General features: G+C 46.8%; 1 protein-coding gene across 38 annotated transcripts in view; it reads right to left on the bottom strand.

Moving 5' to 3' along the window:
- Window positions 1–25269, bottom strand: part of NRXN2 (neurexin 2) — a 493176-nt gene that overhangs the window by 46288 nt on the left and 421619 nt on the right. For 27 of the 38 annotated variants that reach the window (XM_087881005.1, XM_087880976.1, XM_087880977.1 and 24 more), the window contains 2 exons: window positions 21455–21626; window positions 5116–5205 (listed from right to left, as the gene is read on the bottom strand). In XM_087881005.1, the coding sequence (XP_087737131.1) occupies window positions 5116–5205; window positions 21455–21626 (262 nt within the window). The remainder of the gene's footprint in view (window positions 1–5115; window positions 5206–21454; window positions 21627–25269) is intronic. The other 11 variants (XM_087880996.1, XM_087880997.1, XM_087881001.1 and 8 more) reach the window with 1 other exon arrangement.

Genomic DNA, 25269 nt, shown 5'->3' with positions numbered 1-25269 from the left:
TTCCTCTTTCTTTTTCTTTCTTTCTTTTTCTCTTTCTTTCTTTCTTTCTTTCTTTCTTCTTTCTTTCTTTCTTTCTTTCTCTTTCTTTCTTTCTTTCTTTCTTCCTTCCTTTCTTCCTTCCTTCCTTCCTTTCCTTCCTTCCCCTTCCCTTTTTTAATAGGAAAAATCACAGGCGTTTGCTGCAAAGGCAGGAAAGAGGGAAGGTCATTATTCCAAATGTTAGGAGGATTCAGAATGTCCCAGGTGATCGAGCGAAGACCAGGGGGCTACAGGAGATGCTGCGTTTGGGAAGACACAGCTTCTCTGAACCCATTTGAGCTCAGCCATGTTGGTCAGCAATTGCAGAGTGGAGAAATTTGCCAGCTCTCTGCTGGTCTGCCCTCCACCAAGCATTCATTCCCAGCTGGATCTGGGTTGCACCGATTCATAAGAAAACGTTGCTTTTGAAGACCATCCTTCAGGAACACGCGTGATGTGTGAAAGCGGGCAATGGTGTTTATCAGGGGTGAAATGCGAACCGGTAGTGATAAAAACTACCAGTTCAGCAAATCGGTAGTAAAAAATAAAATGCTTTTAAAAAGTAAAAAGAATGTTCCGATGATCGCGCGGCACAGCTGTGATCGTCGAAACCTTTCTTTTTACATTTTTTTAAAGCATTTTTTTACTACCGGTTTGGGCGAATAGGTAGTAAAAAAATGCTTAAAAAGGTAAAAAAAAAAGAGTTGGCCACGCCCACCCACCCAGTCACATGACCCCCTCACCAAGCCACGCCCACAGAACCGGTAGCAAAAAACATTGCATTTTTTCACCAGGCTCAAGGTTGACTCAGCCTTCCATCCTTTCTAAGGTAGGTAAATTGAGGACCCAGATTGTGGGGGCAATAAGCTGACTTTGTATAAAATATACAAAAGGATGAAGGCTATTGCTTAACGCATTGTAAGCCGCCCTGAGTCTCCGGAGAAGGGCGGCATATAAATCAAATTGGAAAAAAAAATTGACCACTGGTGCTTAGTCAATATAAAGCAACTAAACTCAGTGTGGGGATATCCAACCTACGAGTCTTTCATCTTGCCTTGCTGAGTCCAACGGTCCCCAGTAGGCTGGGGATTATGGGAGTTGCAAGCCAACCTATCTGCTGGGCAGTAGCTTCCTGAGTCAAGCTGCAGAACCCATCCAAATGCTCAGCACTGAAGCCACAGAGGCTGCTGGACTTCATTGCCTTCTGAATCCTGGAACCGACTCATGCCGATCGCTTTTCTATAAAGTTTGTTCTTTCCCAAGAGGAAGGAGGCCAGCCAGCTTCTGGAACATCTCGAGAACCACCTAACCTTTCTGATGGCATTGGAAAGCCCAGGAGAACAGGTTGGGGGGCATTGGGGGGGGGAGATGGCATCATGGTAGCAGTCTTTCAATATTTGATGGGTTATCACAAAGAAGAGAGGGGTCACCCTATTCTCCAAAGCGCCTGAAGGCAGGACAAGAAGGATGGAAACTAATCAAGGAGAGAAGCAGCCTGGAACGAAGGAGAAATTTCCTGACAATGAGAACAATTAACCGCTGGAACAGCTTGCCACCAGAAATTGTGGGTGCTCCATCACTGGAGGTTTTCAAGAAGAGATTGGATAGCCATTTGACTGGAATAGTATAGCGCATGGATGGCTAACCTTTTTGCCATCGTGTGCCAGGAGGGGGTGGTGGGGGATGCCCACACCCATAATTCTCTGCGCCCCACCCTGCGCATGCACACGCAATTCCCCTCCTTTCCCGCTCCTGGCATGCGATGGCCAGGTAGGCCCGTTTTTCTTTCTCACCTGGTTCCAGATCCTCTCTGTGCATCTGGGGAGGGCGAAAACAGCCTTCCCCACTCCCCCGGAGGCCCTCCGGAGCCCTGAAACGGCCCATTTCCCAACTCCCGTTGGGACAGGAAAAAAGAGGCTGGGGAAAGCAAAAATCGTCCCTTCCTGTCCCACCGGAAGTTGGGAAATGGGCCATTTCAGGCCTCCAGAGGGGGTGGGGAAGGCTGTTTTTGCCCTCCCCAGATGCATAGAGACGATCTGGAGCCAGGTGAGAAAGAAAAGTGGGCCTTCCCCACCCTCACGGCCCTCTGGAGGCAGGAAACAGCCTGTTTCCTTACTTCTGGTGGGCCCAGAAGGCCTGAAAATCAGCTGGCTGGTGGGCGCATGCAACAGAGCTGAGGTGGCGTGCCCACTGATATGGCTATGTGTGCCATCTGTGGCACGTGTGCCATAGATTCGCCATCACGAGTATAGGGTTTCCTCCCTGAACAAGATTTTGGACTAGAAGACCTCCAAGGTCCCTTCCAGCTCTCTTTTTCTATGACTTCTAAAATTTCAGAGGCAGCTTGCAGCAACAATAAATGGGAAATCCGGGTCCCATTTATCGGCAGGAACTCAGTCCTCCTGTCTGCAAATTGTACAAAACTTTATAGCACTTGCCGTCTGACCGCTTCGCCAATCGGAGGATGGCATTGTTAAGTCCCCAGCCATTTTTCCTGTCCTGAAATTATTCCACATACCCCCCCCCCCAACTGTGATCCATGGTGTGAATTCTCACACATTTGAGCTGGGAAACTTTATAAACAGTGTGCTCGGAAAGGCAGGTGTGATGCCATGAAAACAGTTCCCTCCAAAGCCAGAGAGAAAAATCACTCCCCAAGATTTTTGGGAACAGTGGCCATTTTTTAAAAAAATATATAAAAATCATTTCCCTCATTTTTTGGGGGGGGGTTTGCACAATTTACAGGTGGAACACAAGCTTGAGGCCTTGGGAAGGAATTTTTTTGTTTTCCTTCTCTGCCCTGCAACCTTAATTTTCACAGGGAACGGTGTTTGGAGAGGGGCGTGAAAATGGTTTGGGAAAAAGACAGACCCCCCTCAAAAGTGTGCCCCTCTCACCTTGCTGGGGGATCATCCTCTACCTCTGCACCCCTAAAACAGTGCCCCATCCTGCGTACCCCACTCCTTGTGACGGAAAGTAAAAAAAACAAAAAGTATGCATGGAAGAAATTGCTGTTTTGATAACAATATAGAGTTACTCACATACATTTTATGCTCTGTGTTTCCCCTTGATTCTCCACATTCCTTCCCCAACTTTTATAAATACCCCCACCCCCTTTTCACATCCATCTGAATTTCTGCTGCTTTTTCTTCCTTTTTTTTTCCTTCTCTCGTTCGTTTTTGTTTTTGTTTTGGTTACTTGGATGCTTTAGAAGTCCCTTTAATTATATATTTTTTTTACAGTTTTGGTTTGGTGTGGTCACTACAGCCTGTTTAAACCATCAAGGCAATCGACATTAAAAATATATAGATATATATATACATTTAAAAGCTCCCTTTCTCCCTGCCGCCATCCCCCCCTTTAGAATAATCACCTGCCGATGATTATTAAGCCCTTTGGAATTTAGCGGTTAAAAAAGCGGTTTAGTCACTTTGATTTGAGTTAAAAAGCATGTTAAAAGTGTGATTAGATGGTTAAGTTAGAATTTAGAAATGATCTTTCTGTTCTTTAGGGTTTTTTTTTTCCTTTTTTTTCTTTTTGCTCATTCTTTTCCCCACTGAGTTTAAAGTGTTAAAGGTGCAGCTCTCGTCCCTGTTTGGGTTAGATGTATCAACCAAGAAATTTTAATAAATAAAGAGGTTTGTTAAGCCTCAAAGCTGGCGAGAAGAGGCAAAGAAGGAAGACTTATTCTATTTTATATATTTATGTAAAATTCTACTGTATCTTATCCTATAACTATTGTATTTTACCCTACCCTATTTGCTTAGGGGAGCAGACCAATATGTTGACTTCTCGGTGGGAAAAAAAGATCTAAGATGGATTCCTGCTTCACCCCAAGCCTTCCTGACCTGCTTAAATGTCCCTGTATCCCTGTTTCATCTTTTCCCACTCAGCTGCCCGCCAGATGTTTTGAAGATTGGGCAGGTGGTTGAAGGAGAGGAAGTCACTCCAGGGGTAAACCTCTCGCTGCAGGTAGCCGAAGTTACAAAAAGGAGGTGGGGGGGGGGAAGGTCCATCTAGATTAAAAACAACCCCATCTTGTCAGCTCAGGAAGGAGGAGAGAGTGTGACATGAGAAGAAGGAACATCGTTGAGTCGTTCAAGGTTGACTCAGCCTTCCGTCCTTCCGAGGTCAGTAAAATGAGGACCCCAGATTGTTGGGGGCAAGAGGCTGACTCTGTAAACAGCTTAGAGAGGGCTGTGAAGCACTGTGAAGTGGGATAGAAGTCTAAGTGCTATTGCTACCTCCTTCCTTCCTTCTTCCCCCTCCCTCCCTCCTTCCTTCCTTCCTTCCATACTTTCATTCATCCATCCATCCTTCCTGTTTCCTTCCTTCCTTTTCATTTCCTTCCTTCCTTCCATCCATCCTTCCTTTCTTTTCATTTCCTTCCTTCCTTTCATCCTTCCTTTCATCCTTCCTTTCATCCCTTCCTTCCTTCCTTCCTTCCTTCCTTCCTTCCTTCCTTCCTTCCTTCCTGTTACAATGCAGTATTTCAGACTAACTCTGCCCACTGCCACCAGTTCGATCCTGACCGGCTCAAGGTTGACTCAACCTTCCATCCTTCCTAAGTCAGTAAAATGAGGAGCATCTGCTCCCTTCCTCCCACCCCTCTGTGTCCCACTCACCAGCACCCCCACGCCTGTGGTGCCGGTGCTACTAGTAGGCACGGCAAAAGACGCCTGCCCCCCACCTGAAATCTGCTCCCTGCCCATCAGGTTTCCCCCCTTTGCACGGAAAATGCCGTCCTATTTAAGGGGAAATGATCCGTCCACGAAGACTCAAATCATCCAGGCCAAAGTTTATCTAAAAGGTTTGAATCGTGGCCACTGGACCGAACTTTCTTTGCTTTGGTCCGGGTCAGTGGCCACGATCTGACCGTTAGAAACCAAACCCCAAAATCCTGGCCAACAACTTTTCTCTTCCAGCTTTGTCTCTGCTTCACCGGCCGTGCTATCTCGCTTTCTCTCGGCGAGCGCGAAGGAGAAAAAGCGAAAGGGGCATAGAAAGCGATAAGGGAAGAGGGCTGCAACCTTTAAAACCTTTTTTTCTTTTTTTTTTAAACTTGTGAGTTAACCGGAATTAATTATGGTTAATTACCTTTGTCGAGTAGCCATTCATCTACTACTCGACCGAGCCGATACGGTATTCTTTGTCTAGCAATCGCCAGCCGCTCATTATCAGTGTTCCCTTCAAAAAGTTTAGAGAGAGATTGGTAGACGGTTAAGAGGAAGAGAGAAAAAAACAATAAAAGGAAAAATAAAAGAACAACACCAAAAAAAAAAAAAAAGTTAAAAGAAATTTTAAAAAAAATTAAGAAGAACAGAGAGAGAGAGAGAGATTAAAAAAAGAGACATATACGCCATCTGGAAGGTCAAAGGTCAGAGGTTAGCAAAATTTAGAGAGGTCAGACTACACTCCAAACAGCAGTTTAAGCGTTGGAATCAAAAATTAGCGGTTAAGTTTCCATTAATTCTTTTTTTTTTTTTGGAGGGGGGAGTAGGTGGGGATGGGGGGAAAAGGTGGGGGGAAATTTGTCTGGGGTGGGTTTAGCGAGTTTAGCCACAAATGAATAAAATGCTAGTTATACGGTTTAGTTTAAGGGTTAGGATGAGTAGGAGGGAAGTTAGAAGGCTTTATGGAGCTCCGGGGAAAGGAACAAATTCTCCCCGGGGCCGTTTTTGTTTCTTGTTCTTGTTTTGTTTTTCTTGTTGTTGTTGTTGTTTTTAAGCAAAAAATTAAATTCACTTTATTAGCCGACTTTATGTTCTACGTCAGAAAAACGGTGGAAAAAGCAACACTGCGCGCTGACCGACTCTCTCTCTCCCAAAAGTTTTCCCTTGCCCAAACTCGTAGGATTTGTCATCTTGTTTTTTTTTTTTTTTTGGTTTAATTTAATTTAAATTCTCTGCCCTGGCCCCCCACCCCCCCGGTTGATTCCCTGCCTACCAACTCCACCCACCCCACCATTTTGCAACCCCACCCAAAAAAAGATAAATAAAATAAAATAAATAAAAATAAGAGACCCCCTCAGATTTCTCCCCGCTTTGGCCTCTGAAAAGGGGCAAAGGAAGTGAGCAGTCTATAGCCATCAAAATAACGAGGGAGGGGGGTGCAAACGCAGGGGGGGGTGAACCAGGTGTCTTGGGAAGGTTGGCCGGCCAGCAGATCCGAATTTGGTACACTTTTAGGCGAACGCACCTAAAAGGTTGGGCTTCCTAGATGGGACGCGCTTTTGGAGCCGCCCGCCTGCCCTCTTCCAATTGTCTCCCCCGCTGTTAACGCTTTAAAAGAGGGTTCGAATCACACACCGTGGATTTGTCGTTTCCCACATCGGCGGCCTCGGAGAGGAGAGCCGCACAAACCAGTTTGGGATTGGATGGGCACCCAGGGAAGGTTCAAAGCTCAGTCCAAACATTTCTGAATGTTTCTTCCAGGGGTGGGTTCTACTTACCTTTACTACCGGTTCGCAACGGGATCGCTTCTGCGCACGCGCAGATCGCCGATGATGACATCTGGGGCGGTGGGCGGAGACTCCCGCTGGTTTTACTACCGGTTCTTGTGAACCGGTCTGAACCGGGGGCAACCCACCACTGGTTGCTTCCCAGCTTTTGTGTATGTATGTGTGTGTGTGTGTGTGCAGAGGTGGCATTCAGCCGGTTCAGACCGGTTCGCCCGAACTGGTAGCGGAAATCATGTATTTTTGAGGCCAGGTGTACGCGTGGAAGGCACGCACGCCAGCAAAGCATGTGCACGGAAGGCCGGACGCATGCGTGACGCATGTGCTCACATTTGCGAACCGTTAGGGAAAGTAAGTGAATACCACTCCTGGGGGTGAGGGGAAAACCTTGTCCCCGGATTCTGTCCTCTGCTGGGTCAAAGGCTCAGTAGCTTCCAGAGGAGAAAAGGTGTTTTCAGCAGGAACGCCATGCTGCATGTTCAGCCGGGAATGCAATCCCTTCTCCCGTTTCACTCAGATCTCACCTCCCAAATTTCAGCCAACTGTACCGGCTTACCTGTCGTGCGTCCCCCCCCCCGCCCCCCGAGGAGAAAATAATGCTGGGTGTGGAGTGGTTCGGTGACCTAGAGATGGAGCTCTCGCCTCACCATCGGGAAGATGTAGTTTCAATCCTAAATTAGAGGCAGATATTTCTCTGTCTCGGGGCACCATGAGAATTTATCAGCCGAACAAAACTCCGCACCGGTGACAGGAAAGGTATCCGGCCAGTAAACACTCAGCTCCATTCAATTGCCCAGACTCCACCCTGATGCAAGGGATTATGGGGTCATTGAAAGAAGATGATTAGAGAGAGAAGGTGTGGAAGATTGGAGCCGGGTACAGACGGCGCTTTCCAAAGGTTTTCCATGGGGGGCTTCGGAATACAATATGGTGAGGAGCCACATCTGCTTGTTCACGCTTTTGGTTTTGTTGACCATGCTGGGCCGGTAGAGCAGCTTTCCCTTTCGCCCTTCGCCTGGTTAGAGTCAGAGACGGAGTCAGCCAAAGCGCCATGAGAGCAGCCAAAATTTGGCGGAAAGATGCAAGGCAGGATGGACTCCTGGATCCTCAAGGTGGCCTGAAGGAAGCCAACGAGGTCAGGGAGAGCTTCAAAAATGGAGACACAGAGAGGAAACAGGCTGTTCCCAAACGACATACTGGATTCTGTCGGTTGTATGAATCCCCAAGCACCAAGAAAGACAGTGGAACAGCTTGCCACTAGAAGTTGCGGGTTCCTCCATCCCTGGATGCTTTTAAGAAGAGTCTGGTCAGTCTCTGATCTGAAATGGTATAGGTTTTCCCGCTTGAGCAGAGGGCTGGACTAGAAGACCTCCAAGGTCCCTTCCAGCTTATTCTATTCTATTCTATTCTACAGGCGAGCAACCGCTGGCTTCCCGACTGAGTGAAATATCTGTTGTGCAAGGAAACCGAGGCGCCACGTTTCCCAGGTTCTGGAGGCAGAGCAAGATAAGGGTAAGCTTAGATTAGGGCCCCGGCGGAAGCCACTTTTGAAGGCAGCAGCAACTCTTGCTTCAAAAATCTTCTGGGGGGGTCAGGAACAGCTTGAGGGATGGCCGAGGAAGCTGGCAGGAGCAGCCAAAAAGACCAGCTGGAAGGTTTCATGTCCCCCCCAAAGACGTATATAGATCTTCCATGAGGACTGGACACAGACGTGTCTTCGGGAATTCTAGGGAAGTTTGTGCGTGCTGTAGAGCAGGAACTAAGCTGGGAAACCAGAGACAGAAGACTTCCTTCCTTCCTTCCTTCCTAGCTATCCTCCCTCCCTCCCTCCCTCCCTCTTTTCTTGCCCTTCATTCCTTCTTTCCTTCCTCCCTCCCTCCCTCTTTTCTTGCCCTTCCTCCCTCCCTCTTTTCTTGCCCTTCATTCCTTCTTTCCTTCCTCCCTCCTTCCCTCTTTTCTTGTCCTTCTTCCCTCCCTCCTTCCCTCTTTTCTTGTTCTTCCTTCCGTCTTTCCTCCCTCCCTCCCTTTTCTTGCCCTTCCTCCCTCCCTCCCTCTTTTCTTGCCCTTCATTCCTTCTTTCCTCCCTCCCTCCCTCTTTTCTTGCCCTTCCTCCCTCCTTCCCTCTTTTCTTGTCCTTCTTCCCTCCCTCCTTCCCTTTTCTTGCCCTTTATTCCTTCTTTCCTTCCTCCCTCCCTCCCTCTTTTCTTGCCCTTCTTCCCTCCCTCCTGCCTGCCTGCCTGCCTGCCTGCCTGCCTGCCTTGGCTGATCTGTAACCCCTTTCTGTTTTGGGAAAGAATATTTCTCCTTCAGAAAAATGATTTGGGTGGGTGGGGGGAGGAAGTAGGGTAGAAAAGCAGCGTTCCTTCAGTTTACGTTCCTTCCATGGGATGGGAGTGTGTGGGTGTTTGTGTGTCTCATGATTTAATTCAGATTTTATCAACCCTGGGGCCCTGTGGATAAATTGACACGATCGGAAAAGAACAGCATTCATCTGTCTCAACTAAAAATCAAGAAGATTCAGGAGCAATTCTCTGTCGGGTTTCCCTATCTCTCCCTTCCCTTCCCTTCCCTTCCCTTCCCTTCCTTCCCTTCCCTTCCTCTCTCTTCCTTTCCTTCCCTTCCTCCCTCCCCCTCTCTTCCTTCCCTTCCCTTCTCTCCCTCCTTCCCTTTCTCTCCCTTCCCTTCCCTCTCTCCCTCCCACTCCTTTCCTTTCCTTTCCTTTCCTTTCCTTTCCATTCCATTCCTTCCCTTCCCTTCTTCTATCTTCCTTTCCTTTCCTTTCCTTTCCTTTCCATTCCATTCCTTTCCTTCCCTTCTTCTATCTTCCTTTCCTTTCCTTTCCTTCCCTTCTTCTATCTTCCTTTCCTTTCCTTTCCTTTCCATTCCATTCCATTTCTTTCCTTTCCATTCCTTCCCTTCCCTTCTTCTATCTTCCTTTCCTTTCCTTCCCTTTCCTTCCCTTCTTCTATCTTCCTTTCCTTTCCATTCCATTCCATTCCTTTCCTTCTTCTATCTTCCTTTCCTTTCCTTTCCATTCCATTCCTTTCCTTCCCTTCTTCTATCTTCCTTTCCTTTCCATTCCTTTCCTTCCCTTCTTCTATCTTCCTTTCCTTTCCTTCCCTTCTTCTATCTTCCTTTCCTTTCCATTCCTTCCCTTCTTCTATCTTCCTTTCCTTTCCTTTCCTTTCCATTCCATTCCTTTCCTTCTTCTATCTTCCTTTCCTTTCCTTTCCTTTCCTTCCCTTTCCTTTCCTTCCCTTCTTCTATCTTCCTTTCCTTTCCTTCCCTTTCCTTCCCTTCTTCTATCTTCCTTTCCTTTCCTTTCCTTTCCTTTCCTTTCCTTTCCTTTCCTTTCCTTTCCTTTCCTTTCCTTTCCTTTCCTTTCCTTTCCTTTCCTAAGGTCAGAGAGCACTAAGGACCCCACAGCCCTTCCTCCTCTTCCCTCCCCCCCTCCCTTCTAACACTGATGATATTACCTAGTTGGGTCACGAAACATTTGCAAGAAAACCCCCAAGCTCAGAGAGCCCCGAGGATCCCGCAGTTCAACCCCGAGCCACAAATATTCTATCGGTACCCAACCCCACGTTGGCCTAAGAATGGGGAAGGGGGGGCAGGGACACATATACCCCTTTTGCTCCCTCGCATTGCACCCCACCACCCCTATGGAAACTCTTTCCTAGTTCAAGCCACATCTCCGAGGCTTGGCCTGTTTGGGGAAATGTAGCAGTGTCTGTTTTTGTGTGTTTGTGTGTGTATGTGTGTTTTAACAAATGCCATTTTCTGAAGGCAATTGACTGGTTCCCCTTTCCCAGGGATGAGTCTCCATTTCAGTTTTTCAAGAGGTGGTGGTGGGGGGATTTCTCTGCAGCCGAGTCCGGCTACGGCTGCAGGATAAAACTCAAAAGACCCTTTCCTTGGGGGGGGAGGGAAGGGAAGGGAAGGGAAGCGGGGTGAGGGGTGCTCCCCTTTCCAACTCCATCCTTGCTTCTCATTCCGGTGCCCGCCGTTCAGTTCCCTCTAATTGGAGAGAAGAAGAAGTCGGGGACTTTCCATGCTCTCATTAGCTTCTGTATTAACTAGCCGATTAACATCTTTTAATTAAAAATACGCCGTCCTCGGAAAGTGACCGGAGTCTGTAATTAGGATGCGGCTCTACACTCAATTTCACAGCTGGAATCTTTATCTGGCGGGATTCGGGAGGGGCGCATTCGTTGCCGGTCGGCCCTCGACTTGAAACAGCCGCCCCAAATAAAATGTCATTTTGGTTTGGGGTTTTTTTTTTTTGTCATTATTTCACAACACTGTCAAATAATTTACTAAAGACTGTATTACTATCATTCTTCTCTTCCTTCCTAGTATCTATCTCTTCCCACTTAGGGCTATAATCATGTTGCTTGTATCTTTCAATTTATATTGTTTTTATTTGTTTCCTAGTACGATTTGATAGCTTACCTTGACTATCACTAAGTGTTTTTATTCTTGATAAATATATTTTATTCTCCTTATGTACACTGAGAGCGTATGCACCAAAGACGAATTCCTTGTGTGTCCAATCACGCTTGGCCAATAAAGAATTCTATTCTATTCTATTCTATTCTATTCTATTCTATTCTATTCTATTCTATTCTATTCTATTCTATTCTATTCTATTCTATTCTGCGTTCTGTTCTGTTCTATTCCTATTCCTATTCCTGTCCTGTCCTATTCTGCATTCTGTTCTGTTCTGTTCTATTCCTATTCCTATTCCTATTCCTGTCCTGTTCTATTCTGCGTTCTGTTCTGTTCTGTTCTGTTCTGTTCTGTTCTGTTCTATTCTATTCTGCATTCTGTTCTGTTCTGTTCTATTCCTATTCCTATTCCTATTCCTATTCCTATTCCTTTTCCTATTTCTATTCTTGTCCTGTCCTGTCCTGTCCTGTCCTGTCCTGTCCTGTCCTGTCCTGTCCTGTCCTATTCTATTCTATTCTATTCTATTCTATTCTATTCTATTCTATTCTTTCTATTCTATTCTACATTCTGTTCTGTTCTATTCTATTCTATTCTATTCTGCATTCTGTTCTATTCTATTCTATATTCTATTCTATTCTGCATTCTGTTCTATTCTATTCTATATTCTGTTCTGTTCTGTTCTATTCTAAAATGAGCTTAAACAAATCAAAAAAAGAAGACATTCGTCTGGATGTGGAAGGGCTGTGCCTCAGCAGGGCCTTCCAGGGGGACAGCTGTCAATCAACATAGCAATTTAGAAAAAAGGAGGATTTGCAGGATTGGAGGGGAGAGAAGAGCAAGGAAGGTGATTAGGGGACTGGAGACTAAAACATAGGAAGAACAGTTGCAGGATTTGGGTATGGAAAGTCTAGGGGAAAGAAGGACTGGGGGTGGGGGGGTGGGGAGAGATGATAGCAGTCTTCCAGTATTTGAGGGGCTGCCAAAAAGAAGAGGGAGCCAACTTATAGTAGTGGCCAACATTGTGGAAGCCTTTTGGGAAAAGTGTATTTTCTAAAACTAGCTAATAACATCACCTTCTTTTTTTGGAGCAGTACCATAAAAGTATATATGGATGGAAAGATAATTGAACCAAGAATGTAATGCAATAACTTTTATGAAGGATTTGCTATTAGAATAGCAGTTGCAGTAGAAAGAAGAAAAGGGAAACGCGTAGAAAAAACGAGATATACAAAAATGATCCCCATGTCAGTTAATCCTTAGTTGGGTAACCTTTAGCATGAATTATGGCCTTACAACGTCTTCCCATGGAGGGAACCAAGTCTTTTAGTCCTGCGGCTGTTCTCATGCGAAACCAAGATTGAAGGATGGCTTCTATGAACTGGGTTTTATTGCTGGGTCGCTTCTGACTAACTGGTTTCTTTCTTTTCCCAGAGGGCCTCCAGGAGGGAGGGGAGGTTGTTTTTGCCCTCCCCAAGCTCCTAGAAAGGCTCTGGAGCTTGGAGAGAGAGAAAAACGGGCCATCGCGTGCCACAAGAGGGGGGAGGGGGAGCGAGGGGGGGTGTCACGAGCGCAGGCATGGGGGCGGGGCACATACGCAGCCTCCCCCCCCCGCTCATGGCACACGATGGCAAAAAGGTTTGCCATCACTGCCTTAGGCCCATGATGGTGAACCTATGGTACATGTGCCAGAAGTGGTGCACCGTCGCCAGCTGTTCTGGTTTCCAGTGCACACATGGCCAGCTGGTTTTCGTGGGCGCTGGAGCACCAGAAAATGGCACGAAAAACGGCAAAAATTGGCAAAAAAACCAAGCTGTTTTTCAGGCCGTTTTCCGCCTAAAAAAATGCCCCCAAAACAGCCCCAAAACGGCCCACAAATGGCCTGAAAAGGCTCAAAAAACAGGCATGCACGCACCGGCCAGCTGGTCCTCGAGTTTCCAGCGCTCTGGCACATGGACATGCATACACATGTACGCGTGTTCCGGTTTGGGCGGTGCCAAAATGGTTCGCCATCACTGCCCTAGGCTCAAGGAGAAATGAAGCGAGAAAATGCAGCAATGGGGAGTCATTAACAGACAGGGAAATATTGAGAGCTGAGTGTAAAACCAGGAGATTTGGCCGTTGTCTAACAAGGGAGCCCTCTTACCTTCTCCTGCCGTTAAAGATAAACATGCTTTGAGTTGACACTTGCAAGCTACGTCCCCAAAACTCTCTTAAATTCTGAGCAGGTGAGGGAAAATGCACTCTGCATGTCCTCAAGAGGCTCATCTCCCAGAACTCTGCGAGGCTACATTTTAACCTACAAACTCTTTCACTTTTTAAGGCTCTTTAGTTGGGGGGTGGGTGGGTTGAGAGGTATTGGAAAAATGTAGACACGTCCAGTGGAGGTATTCAGCTGGTTCGTGTCAAGTTTCCGAAAGATGCCCTAATTAATTCATGAGCCATGATCCAAACTTCAAAGGAAATATAGTCATTTATTAGGAGCACCATTCCGGCAATACTGGGATGCAGTTAGGACTGATCCTGCGTAGATTTACATTCCCCTATGACCCTGTCTCTCCCCTCCTCTCTGGCCGTGTCATAAATCACATTCTCCAATTACCCACTTTGGCTGGCTGTGAAACCTAACACCCTCCTTCTGATTGCGGTCAGGAAGAATGTATGGAATGCACTTCAGTTAGGGAAATCAATCAGCTCTATCAGTTCTCCCTCCCTCCTGCTCATGGCAACTTGAAAGCTTTGCAAGTTGACAGTTCGGGACCGATTTGGGTGAATTTTGGTGCATGGCGAACTGGTGGTAAAATTATATGAAACCCACCTCTGGACACATCACCTCCCAGTTGGAAGATGGAGTGGCTGCATTCGCACAACCTGCATTGCCAGAATGCGCAAAGCGTGGCATCTTTCAAACTCAGGTTATGCTCCCAGAAATCGTGGTTTAAGCAGGAACCTGTGCTGGTAGGAACAGAAACACAAGGGAACCTTTCCCTGCCTCTGAACAAAAAGTGGGGGGCACAGACACCTGTAGATTTGGGGGCAGGGTACTGTATTCCCTTGTGTTACTATTGAGGCTCTTCCAAAAATCATTAGGCTGGGATTTTGTAAATCAGTAGAATTGGGACAAGGGGCCTATTAACTTTTCAAATGAAAGAGTCTCTGGTGGGGATTGGAGGCCAGTTGTATTTATTTTAATTGGTTAATTAGCCAATCAATCATTGAAGGGCGCAGCAATTAATCAATCATGTGTCTCTGTTGTTGGCACTGCCCATTGAGGGAAGGAGGGAGGGAGGGAGGGAGGCAAGCGGACAGGAAGGAACGGAAAAAAGGAAGGAGAGGGAGAAATAAAGAAGGGAGGGAGGGGGGAAGGAAGGCAGGAAGAAACAGACAGGAAGGAAGGAAGAAGGAAGGAAGGAAGGAGGAAAGGAAGGAGAAGGAGAAATAAAAAAGGGAGGAAGGAAGGAAGGAAGAAAGGAAGGAAAGAAAAGAAGAAGGAAAGGAAAGAGAAGGAGAAATAAAGAAGGGAGGGAGGGAAGGAGGGAAGGAAGGAAGGAAGAAATAGACAGGAAGGAAGGAAGGAAGAAGGAAGGAAAAGAAGAAGGAAAGGAAGGAGAAGGAGAAATGAAGGGAGGGAGGGAGGAAGGAAGGAAAAGAAGAAGGAAAGGAAAGAGAAGGAGAAATAAAGAAGGGAGGGAGGGAGGGAAGGAAAGAAGAAATAGACAGGAAGGAAGGAAGGAAGAAGGAAGGAAAGGAAGAAGGAAAGGAAGGAGAATGAAAAATAAAGAAGGGAGGGAGGAAGGAAGGAAGGAAGGAAAAGAAGAAGGAAAGGAAAGAGAAGGAGAAATAAAGAAGGGAGGGAGGGAGGGAAGGAAGGAAGGAAGAAGGAAGGAAGGAAGAAGGAAGGAAAGGAAGAAGGAAAGGAAGGAGAAGGAGAAATAAAGAAGGGAGGGAGGGAGGGAGGAAGGAAAAGAAAGATAGGGAAAGTCGACAGAGAATTGCTCCTGAATCTTCTTGATGTTTAGCTGAGACAGATTAATGCCATTCTCTTGTGATCGTGTCAGTTTATCCACAGTGCCCCAGGTTGATAAAATCTGAATTAAATCGTGATACACCCCCACACCCCCAATGGAAGGAACATAAACTGAAAAAACGCTGCTTTCCTACCCTACTTCCCCCCGCACCCCAAAATCATTGAATTATTTTCTGAAGGAGAAATATTCTTTCCCAAAACAGAAAGGGGTTACAGATCAGCCCAGCAGTGAGTCCCGATCGGTGTGTCCAAAGTAATTAATAATCACGGATTCTTATTATTTTTATGTTTCAGAACGCGAGGCCTATAATCCCCTTTAGGATTGGGATTCTGAATTTCCTCCCCCCCTCCCCAATTGTCTCCCTCCGTCTATTTATCCTCGGCGTCCCCTCTGGGCCCTGCAGTATTTCTCACTAAACATTTCTCATTCTCCGGCATTCCTCCCCACTTCCATTTTGGTCTCTTTAGGGCATCTTAAAAGATGTCGCTGCCAAGATTTTGCACTCCAGACGGCAGGCCGAAACAGATTTACGCTTATTTTTAAAGGCAGATAAATAAATGGCTTTTCTTTTTTCTTACAAAGCGAACAAAGCCGGCTGTAATAATACAGAAAAGTCATTCTTCCTGGCTTAATGTTAACAGCAACAGAAAATTTAGGAGATAGAGATAGAGAGAGATAGAGAGAGAGAGAGAGAGAGAGAGAGGGAGGGAGGGAGGAAAAAAGGTGTCAGAAAGCTCCCAAGAATAATGTCACTTCTGTGTTAATTAACTGATTTCAAAGAAGAGCATCGTCATCATCGGGCTGTGCACCAGAAAGTCTTTGTGTCCGGCACTTTGTATTTTTCGAAATAAAAGGAAGAAAAAATTCTCGACGGCTCTTTGCGTCTTCCAAAGAAAGGCGAGGAGGACTCCGTGCCATTTAGGCCGTCAATAATCTGGAGAGAGTTCTCACAAACCCGCTCCCCAAAAGCCAGTTTCAGAGGCCTTCCTTTCTGCCGATTTTGATAGGGCGTCTCCACGGTGCCAAGCAAGCTGGTCTCCGGACTCCGTCCTTAAGCTAACGAGAAGGTTCCACCCCCCGCTTTGGTGGCGAGACCAAGCATTCTCTGTCAGGGGTGCTTCACGTTTGCCTGGAAGCAGGGGGTTGGACTTGATGGCCTCGCGGAACCCTTCCACGTCGACGATTCCATTCTAGCATCGTTCACGGGGGTGGCCGAGACCACGGATTTTTAAATCCAGCAGGGTTTTAAGCTCCGCATAAAAAGGCGCTTTAGCGACCAGCCGATCTGTCCTGGAGAGTTTTATCCATCTCACCTGTATTTAGAAACATCCACCTGGCTGTAGTTGGACCAAAAAAAAAAGGGGGGGGGGTTTGGAAGAGCTGGCTAGAATCTCTCCTGGCCAGATACCTCAATGCCCTTCTGTTGGGTGATATGATGCCAACCTTCAAGGTTGCTTCTGAACACCAGGCCTGGATGTCTGCGGCACCAACTTTTGGCAAAAAAACGCAGAAGGCTGGTAAAGTAAACGGCAGGAACGGCAGCTGAGCAACCTGCTTTCCAGCTAGGTAAAAAGAGCGTTTCTTCCATGGATGTGGGGGGGAAATAATGCTCAAGTTCAGAATAATGTATAATGTGCCTTCGGACGTTGTGGGCACTCCATCGCTGGAGGTTTTTAAGAAAAAGACTACACAGCCACCGGTTTGAAATGGTGCAGCATCTCCTGCTTGAGAAGGAGGGGTAGACTAGAAGGCCTCCAGGGTCTCCTCCAGCTCTATTTGATTGATTGATGGATTCTGCACCAAGACTTTGAGAAGAAGCGTGGATGCGGGCTCCTGACACAACTGCGGCTTAGCCAGCCGCAGTACAGAGAGCTTCCTTTCAAGGCAGGAAGATTACCCACATAAATAAACTTTCCATGATGTGCCTTGACCCGAAGCTGGAGGGATTCACATTACGACGGGCACATCTCCGCAACTCCCAGAGAAGCTGCCCTGGAGGCAGAAAGTGTTACAGCTCCTGCATGGTTCAGCACCTTGGACAGCTCTGGGATGACTGAGAGCGGATCTATGTAGCTGAGTAGGATTTCCAGAGTGCCAGGGTAGAAATGGCAAATTCTGGTTATTTATTTAAAACTTTTGTATCGGGGGGGTCTCCAACTTTAAGACCTGGAGTCGAAGAAGTTGCCTTTGGAAGTTGTGGGAGCTTCATCCCTGGAAGTTTTCAAGAAGAGTCCGGACTGCCATCTTTCAGAAATGGTGTAGGGTCTCCGGCTTGGGCGGGGGGTTGGACTAGATGACCTACAAGGTCCCTTCCAACTCTGTTAATCTTAAATCTGCACAACTATGAGAGAAGTTGCTCCGGGCGCAGAAAGAATCAAGGCTCCTGCATAGTTCAGCACCTTGGACAGCTCTGGGAATGACCGAGCAAGGATCTGCCTAGCCGAGTAGCGCCAGGGTGAAGATGGCAAATTCTGGTTATTTATTTAAAACATTTGTATTATGGGTCTCCAACCTTGCCGACTTTAAGACCTGTGGGCTTCCAGAATTCTGGGAATCGAAGTCCACAACTCTTAAATCTGCACAACTGTAAGAGAAGCCGCACCGGAGGCAGAAAGAGGCTTGCAAGGCTCCCTGTGTGGACAGCTCTGGGATGACTGACAGAGGATCTGTCCAGCTGGCTACGGGGATTCTCAATCAACCAAGTTGCGGTTGTCCCAAAGGAGCTTTCTTTCAAAACACGGACTTTTCGTGTTTGGCTTGAAGACGTTTCGCTTCTCCTCCAAGAAGCTTCCTCCAAGTGGCCTCAAGGGCTCTCAGAAAGGATACTAACGCCCAGAGGACTGCAAGGAATATAAATCCTTCCATCGTCCACCGTTCGGTTGGAATGGAAGAAGCTTCTTGGATGAGAAGCGAGACGTCTTCAAAGAAAAAAAAACAAGAACGCACCTTTGGGATGTCCACCTGAGCAGGAGCACCAGGGTGGAGAGGTCAAATCCCGGTTATTTATTTGAAATCTTTATACAGCCCCCCATCTTGAAACCACTGCAGCTGGATTAGACAAGGCTGCATCAAACTGACTCACAGCGAGGCGAGCTGGATGGCAGAGGCGCTTGGAAGGTGACACGTGTGTGTGTGTGTGTGTTTGTGCGTGTGTCTGAGAAAAGCTGGCAAATCCCAGCTGCCAAGAAGCCCTCCCTGCCTTGCTTGCCTGCAAGCAATAACCTCAGTTTAGATTTGCTCCCTCCGCTTTGAAGTTTCCGGAGGGGCGGGGAGCAGAGGGAGAAGCCAGGGCAACGGTGTGTGATTCAAACCCCCGCAAAATGAATTCGGAAAAGAAGGGATTTCCAGTCAGGATGTCTTGCCAGGGAACGAAGAAGGCAACCTTCCAATTTCGTGCCGGCACCTTCCAGCTTCTCGAGTCACCTGGCTTGATTCAGCGGAGGTTGGAACCGGCCCACTGCCCGAAGAGGATTTCCCCCAAGGCACGCTTAATTGAACAGAAGGATGGGAAGATGGACATGGCGAAACGGTTTGTCCAAGATCTACGGAGGATTAATGTTCAGCATCGAGGAGGTGGAGGAATTGCCTGCTCTAGAGAAGCCAGAGGTCGGTAATCTTATGGAAGATCTCTCTCCTCCCCGGCATTCTTGACTGAACAAAGTTCTCCCTGTCCATATTTCCCTGGGGGAACATCTCTCTTCTTGCAGACCCCTTCCTCGCTTTCGCCTTATCTCCTTCCAGCTCTGTGCATCTCCAATGCGGGCCGTGAACTTTAATGACGGCCAGCCTTTTCAAGGAATAAGCTAGACGAGAACCGCGATACGCAGGGAGTCACGCTGCTGCTGCTGAAAAGAGATGCAAAAAATTCTTGAAAATGTCATGACGGAAAGGATGTCAAGGACTCCCATCATCGACGGGGGAAGGCTTAGAGAAAAAGGGGGGTGGAAAAAAGAGAATATGGGCCTTTTCATTTCAGCTACAGAAAATGGCCTTTCTTAGCGAATGGAGGAATCTGTAGGGCACTTTTTCCAGACCTTGTGAACTTTAAGATGGGAGACTTCAACGCCCAGGGAGATTTCTGGGAGTTGAAGTCCACCTGAATGGGGAATTCCGGGAGTTGAAATCCACCTGAATGGGAAATTGTGGGAATTGAAGTCCACCCGAATGGGGAATTCCGGGAGCTGCAGTCCACCTGAATGGGGAATTCCGGGAGTTGAAATCCACCTGAATGGGGAATTCTGGGAGTTGAAGTCCATCCAAATGGGGAATTCTAGGAGTTGAAGTTCACCTGAATGGGGAATTCTGGGAATTGGAGTCCACCCGAATGGGGAATTCTAAGAGTTGAAGTCCACCTGAATGGGGAATTCTGGGAGTTGATGGGGAATTCTGGGAGTTGAAGTCCACCCGAATGGGGAATTCTGGGAGTTGAAGTCCACACGATTGGGGAATTCTGGGAGTTGAAGTCCACCTGAATGGGGAATTCTGGGAATTGAAATCCACCTGAATGGGAAATTGTGGGAATTGAAGTCCACCCGAATGGGAATTCTGGGAGTTGAAGTCCACGTGAATGGGGAATTCTGGGAGTTGATGGGGAATTCTGGGAGTTGAAGTCCACCTGAATGGGGAATTCTGGGAATTGAAATCCACCTGAATGGGAAATTGTGGGAATTGAAGTCCACCCGAATGGGGAATTCTGGGAGTTGAAGTCCACGTGAATGGGGAATTCTGGGAGTTGATGGGGAATTCTGGGAGTTGAAGTCCACCTGAATGGGGAATTCTGGGAGTTGAAATACGCCCATCTTAAAGTTCACAAGGTTGAGAAAGAATGCTGCAGAGGGCCCGTGAGATGGACTTGAAGCAAAAACCCATTACATAAAACCGCCAGTTGTTAAGTTAGCAACACTTGTTAAGTGAATCTGGCTTCCCCATCGACTTTACTTGCCAGAAGGGGAATCACATGACGTCGGGATGATGCCCCCGTCATAAATACGAGTCAGTTGCCAAGCGTCCAAATTTTGATTGTGTGGCCACGGGGAGGCCGCGACGGTCGCAAGCGTGAAAAACGGTCATAAGTCACTCTTTTTCAGTGCCGTTGTAAGTTTGAACGGACACTAAATTAAGAGACTGTTAAGTTGTTGAGCTGAAGACTCCCTGCACAGGGTTAAGGTTTTGCACCACATGGGGCAAATGTGCAATTAGCTGATTTGGGCCTCAGAAGGGGGGCTTTTTGGGTGGGGCGGATAGAAGTTGACAGACATTGTGAGGGGTACAAGAAGCAGCAGCAGCAGCAGATGGGAACTGAAAGCCGGGAAGATTTCCTGACCGGAAGAGAAATCGAAACAGTCTTAAAATAGAATGACTTCTCCTCAAAGTGGCTTTCTACAAACCCAGGGTGGTGTGGCGGGTTGGACTAGATGACCTCTAAGACCCCATCCAACTAATCCGTTCTGTGACTTCAAGCGAGAAGCCCGACTGAGATGGGTAACTTTGGGGCAGAGGGGGTGGGGGAAATGTCATCCTTTTTAGCCACGTGCGTGTCCATCTCGGTGGGCTACGCCAAGGTTCTCCAAAAGGAAAGCAGAGCCCACTATTCTTCTACCGTCATCCCTATTCAGGCCGGAGACCGAATCCTGAATGATGCTATTTGTTGAACTGATGAGAAGGGGGAGGGGGGGATTTAAAAAAACAATTCCTGACCCCTGCAGATGGGGGAGGGGTTTCTAGATTGAAACTTGGGGGGGGCAGAGAAAGGCTTTGTGTGCAATTTCCATCACCTCCAGAGAAGTGGGACCATTTAAAGAAAGACTTTTCTTGCCGGAGATGCTTCAAAAGGGGTAAGATCAGGGGTGGGATTCAGCCAGTTTGGATCAGTTCGGGCTGATCAGGGCCTGCGCGGAGGCTCTGGGAGGACGAAAAATGGGCCTCCTGGAAGTTCCGGAAATCTGGAAACGGGACCGTTTCCGGCCTCCGGAGGGCCTCCAGAGCCTGGGAGAGGCCGTTTTCGCCTTGCTGGAACTTGAGGAAAGCCTCTGGAGCCTGGGGAGGGCAAAAACGTTCTCCCGCCATGGTGCAGGAGGCCGAGTAGGCCACGCCCCCATGGCCACACCCACCCAGCAACCCAGGGCAGAGAACCGGTTGCTAAATTTTTTCAATCCCACCCCTGGGTAAAATTGGCTCAAGGCCCCATCCCTCTGCCCCACTGAAAGACAGCTTCCTAAACCCCACTTAGGGCTCTTCTTCCGATTCATCCTTCCTCCTTCCGATTGCCCCCCATCCTTTCTTGGCTCCCAACCTGCGAGTGAGAATCGGAGCTTCGGGAAAAGCACAGGAGATGCTACCAAGAATGCCAGGGCAGCTGCCCACTGTGCCCTACTGCCTTCTTCCCCCCCCCTCCCCCGCTTCTGGCAGAAAGGAAGAGAGGGCCGGGTGGTTCCAACCTCCGCTGTTTGGGGGGTGGGGGAAGAGAGAAGGGGGTGACGGCAGCCACCGCTTTGTGGTCCCCTACCTGCCGGGTATCGTTCGTTGATGGGCCAGTTGTCCACCTGCAGCGTTGCGTTGCCGCCGCTCCGGGTGAAACGGACCACGTGGTACTTGCCATCGTTCACCATAGCATTGCTCTCCTCGATTGTGATGTCGTCCGTGCCCACGTTGAAAATGACGCCCACAGTCCCCTGGTCCTGCAGAGAGCGGGGGAAGGGGGAGGAGGAGGAGGAGGAGGAAGAAGAGGCAGAGAGAGGAAGGCAGAAAGGAAATTGGGTCAGGGGATCTCGAAAAGCAGGGAAATCTCCAGCTGGATTGCAGAAATTCTGGTGTTTCTTGCAAAAATTCCCCACAAAATAAAGGAATCCTGTAATATTACGATCAGCTTTGTGAGGGTCTCCAGCAGTCATCACCTGAATACCAATTTATTCAATTTTAGAAGCCGCTCCTTCTCCAAGAGCTCAAGGATGTATGAATAGAATAGAATGGAATGGAATGGAATGGAACGGAACAGAACAGAATAAATATAGCGTAGAGTAGAGTAGGAGTAGAGCAAAGTAGACTAGAGTGGAGTAGAAGGGTAAAATATAGAATAAATATAGAATAAAGTAGGAGTAGAGTAGAGTAGAAGAAAGGAGTAAAATTTAGAATAAATATAGAGTAAAGTAAAGTAGAGTAGAATAGAATAGAATAAATATAGAGTAGAGTAGAGTAGAGTAGAGTAGAGTAAAATATAGAATAAATATAGAGTAGTGTAGGAGTAAAGTAGAGGATAGTAGAAGAGTAAAATAGAGAATAAATATAGAGTAGAGTAAAGTAGAAGAGAAGAGTAAAATATAGAATAAATATAGAGTAGAAGAGAAGAGAAGAGTAAAATATAGAATATAGAGTAGAGTAGAGTAGAGTAGCATAGTATAGTGTAATGTAGTGTAGCATGGCATGGCACGGCACGGCATGGCATGGCACGGCACGGCACGGCATGGCACGCAACGCAACGCAACGGAACAGAACAGAACAGAACAGAATAAATATAGAGTAGAGTAGAGTAGGAGTGGAGTAAAGTAGACTAGAGTAGAGTAGAAAAGTAAAATATAGAATAAATATAGAGTAAAGCAGGAGTAGAGTAGAGTAGAAGAGAAGAGTAAAATATAGAATATAGAGTAGCGTAGCGTAGTGTAGCATAGCATAGAATTAGAATTCTTTATTGGCCAAGTGTGACTGGACACAGAAGGAATTTGTCTCCGGTGCAAAAGCTCTCAGTGTACATATAAACAGCAAGTCAGACGTCAGAGGTCATAAATCATAGTTACAATTCATTAAACCTAAGTTTAATTTATGAACAATTGATCAATCATAAGAAACCAATAGGAGAAAATAGTAGGAAAGATGAGAAGTGAGAGAATGCTGTGGGAATTAGTTGTTGAGCAGAGTGATGGCACGGGGGGGGGGGAACTATCTTTAGGTCTAGTTGTTTTATAGTAGTAGAGCCTTTATTGTCATTGCACATCATATATACAATGAAATTGGTTTTGGCCTGCAATGCCCTATAGCGCCATCCGGAGGGGAATAGTTGAAACAGTTTACGTCCAGGATGTGAGGGGTCTGTAGCAGAGGTGGGCGTCAGATACCGTAACAACCGGTTCGCCCAACACTGGAAATGTGAGCACACGCCACCCGCATGCATGCGGCATCACAAAACAGGGGAATTCACTTGCATGCACCATCAGCACGTGTCCAGTGTCAAACAACACAGTGATATAGCACGGCATTGAGCCCGGTTGCTTTGCTCGCGTATCCCATTGCAAACCGGTAGTAAAGGTAATAGAACCCACCCCTCGTCTGTAGATACTTTCTCCTTCTGACCCATGCAGTATATAGGTCCTCCATGGAAGGCAGGCTGGTTGCAGTTGGTTTTGCTCCAGTCCTCACTATCCGTCGAAGTCTGTCCCTCTCCTGTCTGGTTGCTGTGCCAAACCAGACAGTTACAGAGGTGCAAATGACAGTCTCAACAGTTCCTCTTTAGAACTGGATCAGCAGCTCCTGGGGAGGTCAGAGCTTTCTGAGTTGGTGCAGGAAGGACATCCTTTGTTGTGCCTTTTTAATATATGTGTGTATGTATTAGGGGTGAAATGCTACCGGTTTGGGCCGGTTTGCCCCGAACTGGTAGTAAAAAATGCTTTAAAAAAGTAAAAAAAGAGAGGTTCCCACGATCGCACGGCACAGCTGATTGTCACAGCTGATTGTCGGAACCCTTTTTTTTACTTTTTTAAAGCATTTTTTATTACCTATTCGCCCCAACCAGTAGTAAAAAAACCCTTTAAAAAAAGTTTTTAAAAGGTTCCGACTATCGCGGGCACAGCTGATTGTCACAGCTGATTGTCCCAGCTGATCATCAGAACCTTTTTTTAAAAACGTTTTTAAAGCATTTTTTATTACCTATTCGCCCCAACCGGTAGTAAAAAAATGCTTTAAAAAAGTTTTTAAAAGGTTCCGACTATCGCGGGCACAGCTGATTGTCACAGCTGATTGTCACAGCTGATCATCAGAACCTTTTTTTAAAAACGTTTTTAAAGCATTTTTTACTACCTATTCGCCCCAACCGGTAGTAAAAAAACCCTTTAAAAAAGTTTTTAAAAGGTTCCGACTATCGCGGGCACAGCTAATTGTCACAGCTGATCGTCGGAACTTTTTAAAAACTTTTTTTAGTTAAAAAATGCTTTAAAAAAAAAGTTGGCCATGCCCACCCAGTCACATGACCCCACCACCACCAAGCCACGCCCACAGAACCGGTAGAGAATTTTTTTAAATTTCACCACTGATATATATGTATGTGTGTGTCTTATAGCAGTGTATCCATTGCCTACTCCACAACAACAACCCTGTAAAGGGACACTGGACTGAGAAAGAGACAAGAATTGGTCTATTTTGTGAATTTCCACACCACAAATAGGGTTGAATCTGGATTTCTCCAACTCTCTGTCCAGCTTTTAAAAATTTTACAGGTAGTCCTTGACTTACGGCCACAATTAAGCCCAAAATTCCCCTTGCTAACCAAGGCAAGTTGCTAAGCCAGGAGTTCTGCCCCATTTTGCAACCTTTTTGCCACAGTTGTGAAGCGAATTACTACAGTTGTTAAACGAATCATGTGGTCATTAAGCGAATCCGGCTCTCCCCCCCCCACCTCCATTGATTTTGTTTGTTGGAAGCCGGCTGGGGGAGGTTGCAAATCGTGATCACGTGACCTGACTAGGTGGCCACTGAGCTTGCTGATCAGAAAGGTCGGCAGTTCGAATCCCTAGTACAGGCCTCCTGCTTGAGCTGGGGATTGGACTAGATGACCTCCAAGGTCCCTTCCGATTCTGTTACTGTTAACACCCCGGGGCACTGCAACAGTCGTAAGTACGTGCCAGTTGCCAAGTGTTTGAATTTTGATCATGTGACCATGGGGATGGTGAAACGGTCGTAAGTGTGAAAACCGGTCACAAGACAATTTTTCCCAGCGCTGAACAATATATATATATTTTTTTCCCCTAACAAAACTATCTTTATTCTTAAAGAGAAAAAAAACCCCACAAAATTTTAAATGAATATTAAAAACTGAAAATGGGAGGAAAATAAAAAAAAATTAACCTTTTTAATAGGTTGTGCTGTTAAACCAGTCAGACTTCCCTTCTGCACGAAGCCGAAGAAGTATTAAGTATTTATTTATTGGTTCGATTTATATGCCGCCCTTCTCCGGAGACTCAGGGTGGCTTACAATGCGTTAAGCAATAGCCTTCATCCTTTTTTATATACCTGCTTAGTAGGGCTTTCGGCCCCCCCTAAGTGGTGTTCTTTTTT

This window comes from Pantherophis guttatus, chromosome 18, assembly GCF_059756535.1.
Source record: "Pantherophis guttatus breed Tessera chromosome 18, ASM5975653v1, whole genome shotgun sequence".
Classification (NCBI taxonomy): Eukaryota; Metazoa; Chordata; class Lepidosauria; order Squamata; family Colubridae; genus Pantherophis; species Pantherophis guttatus.
Note: the sequence above shows the minus strand (reverse complement) of the source record. Positions and strands in the feature narration are given on the sequence as shown.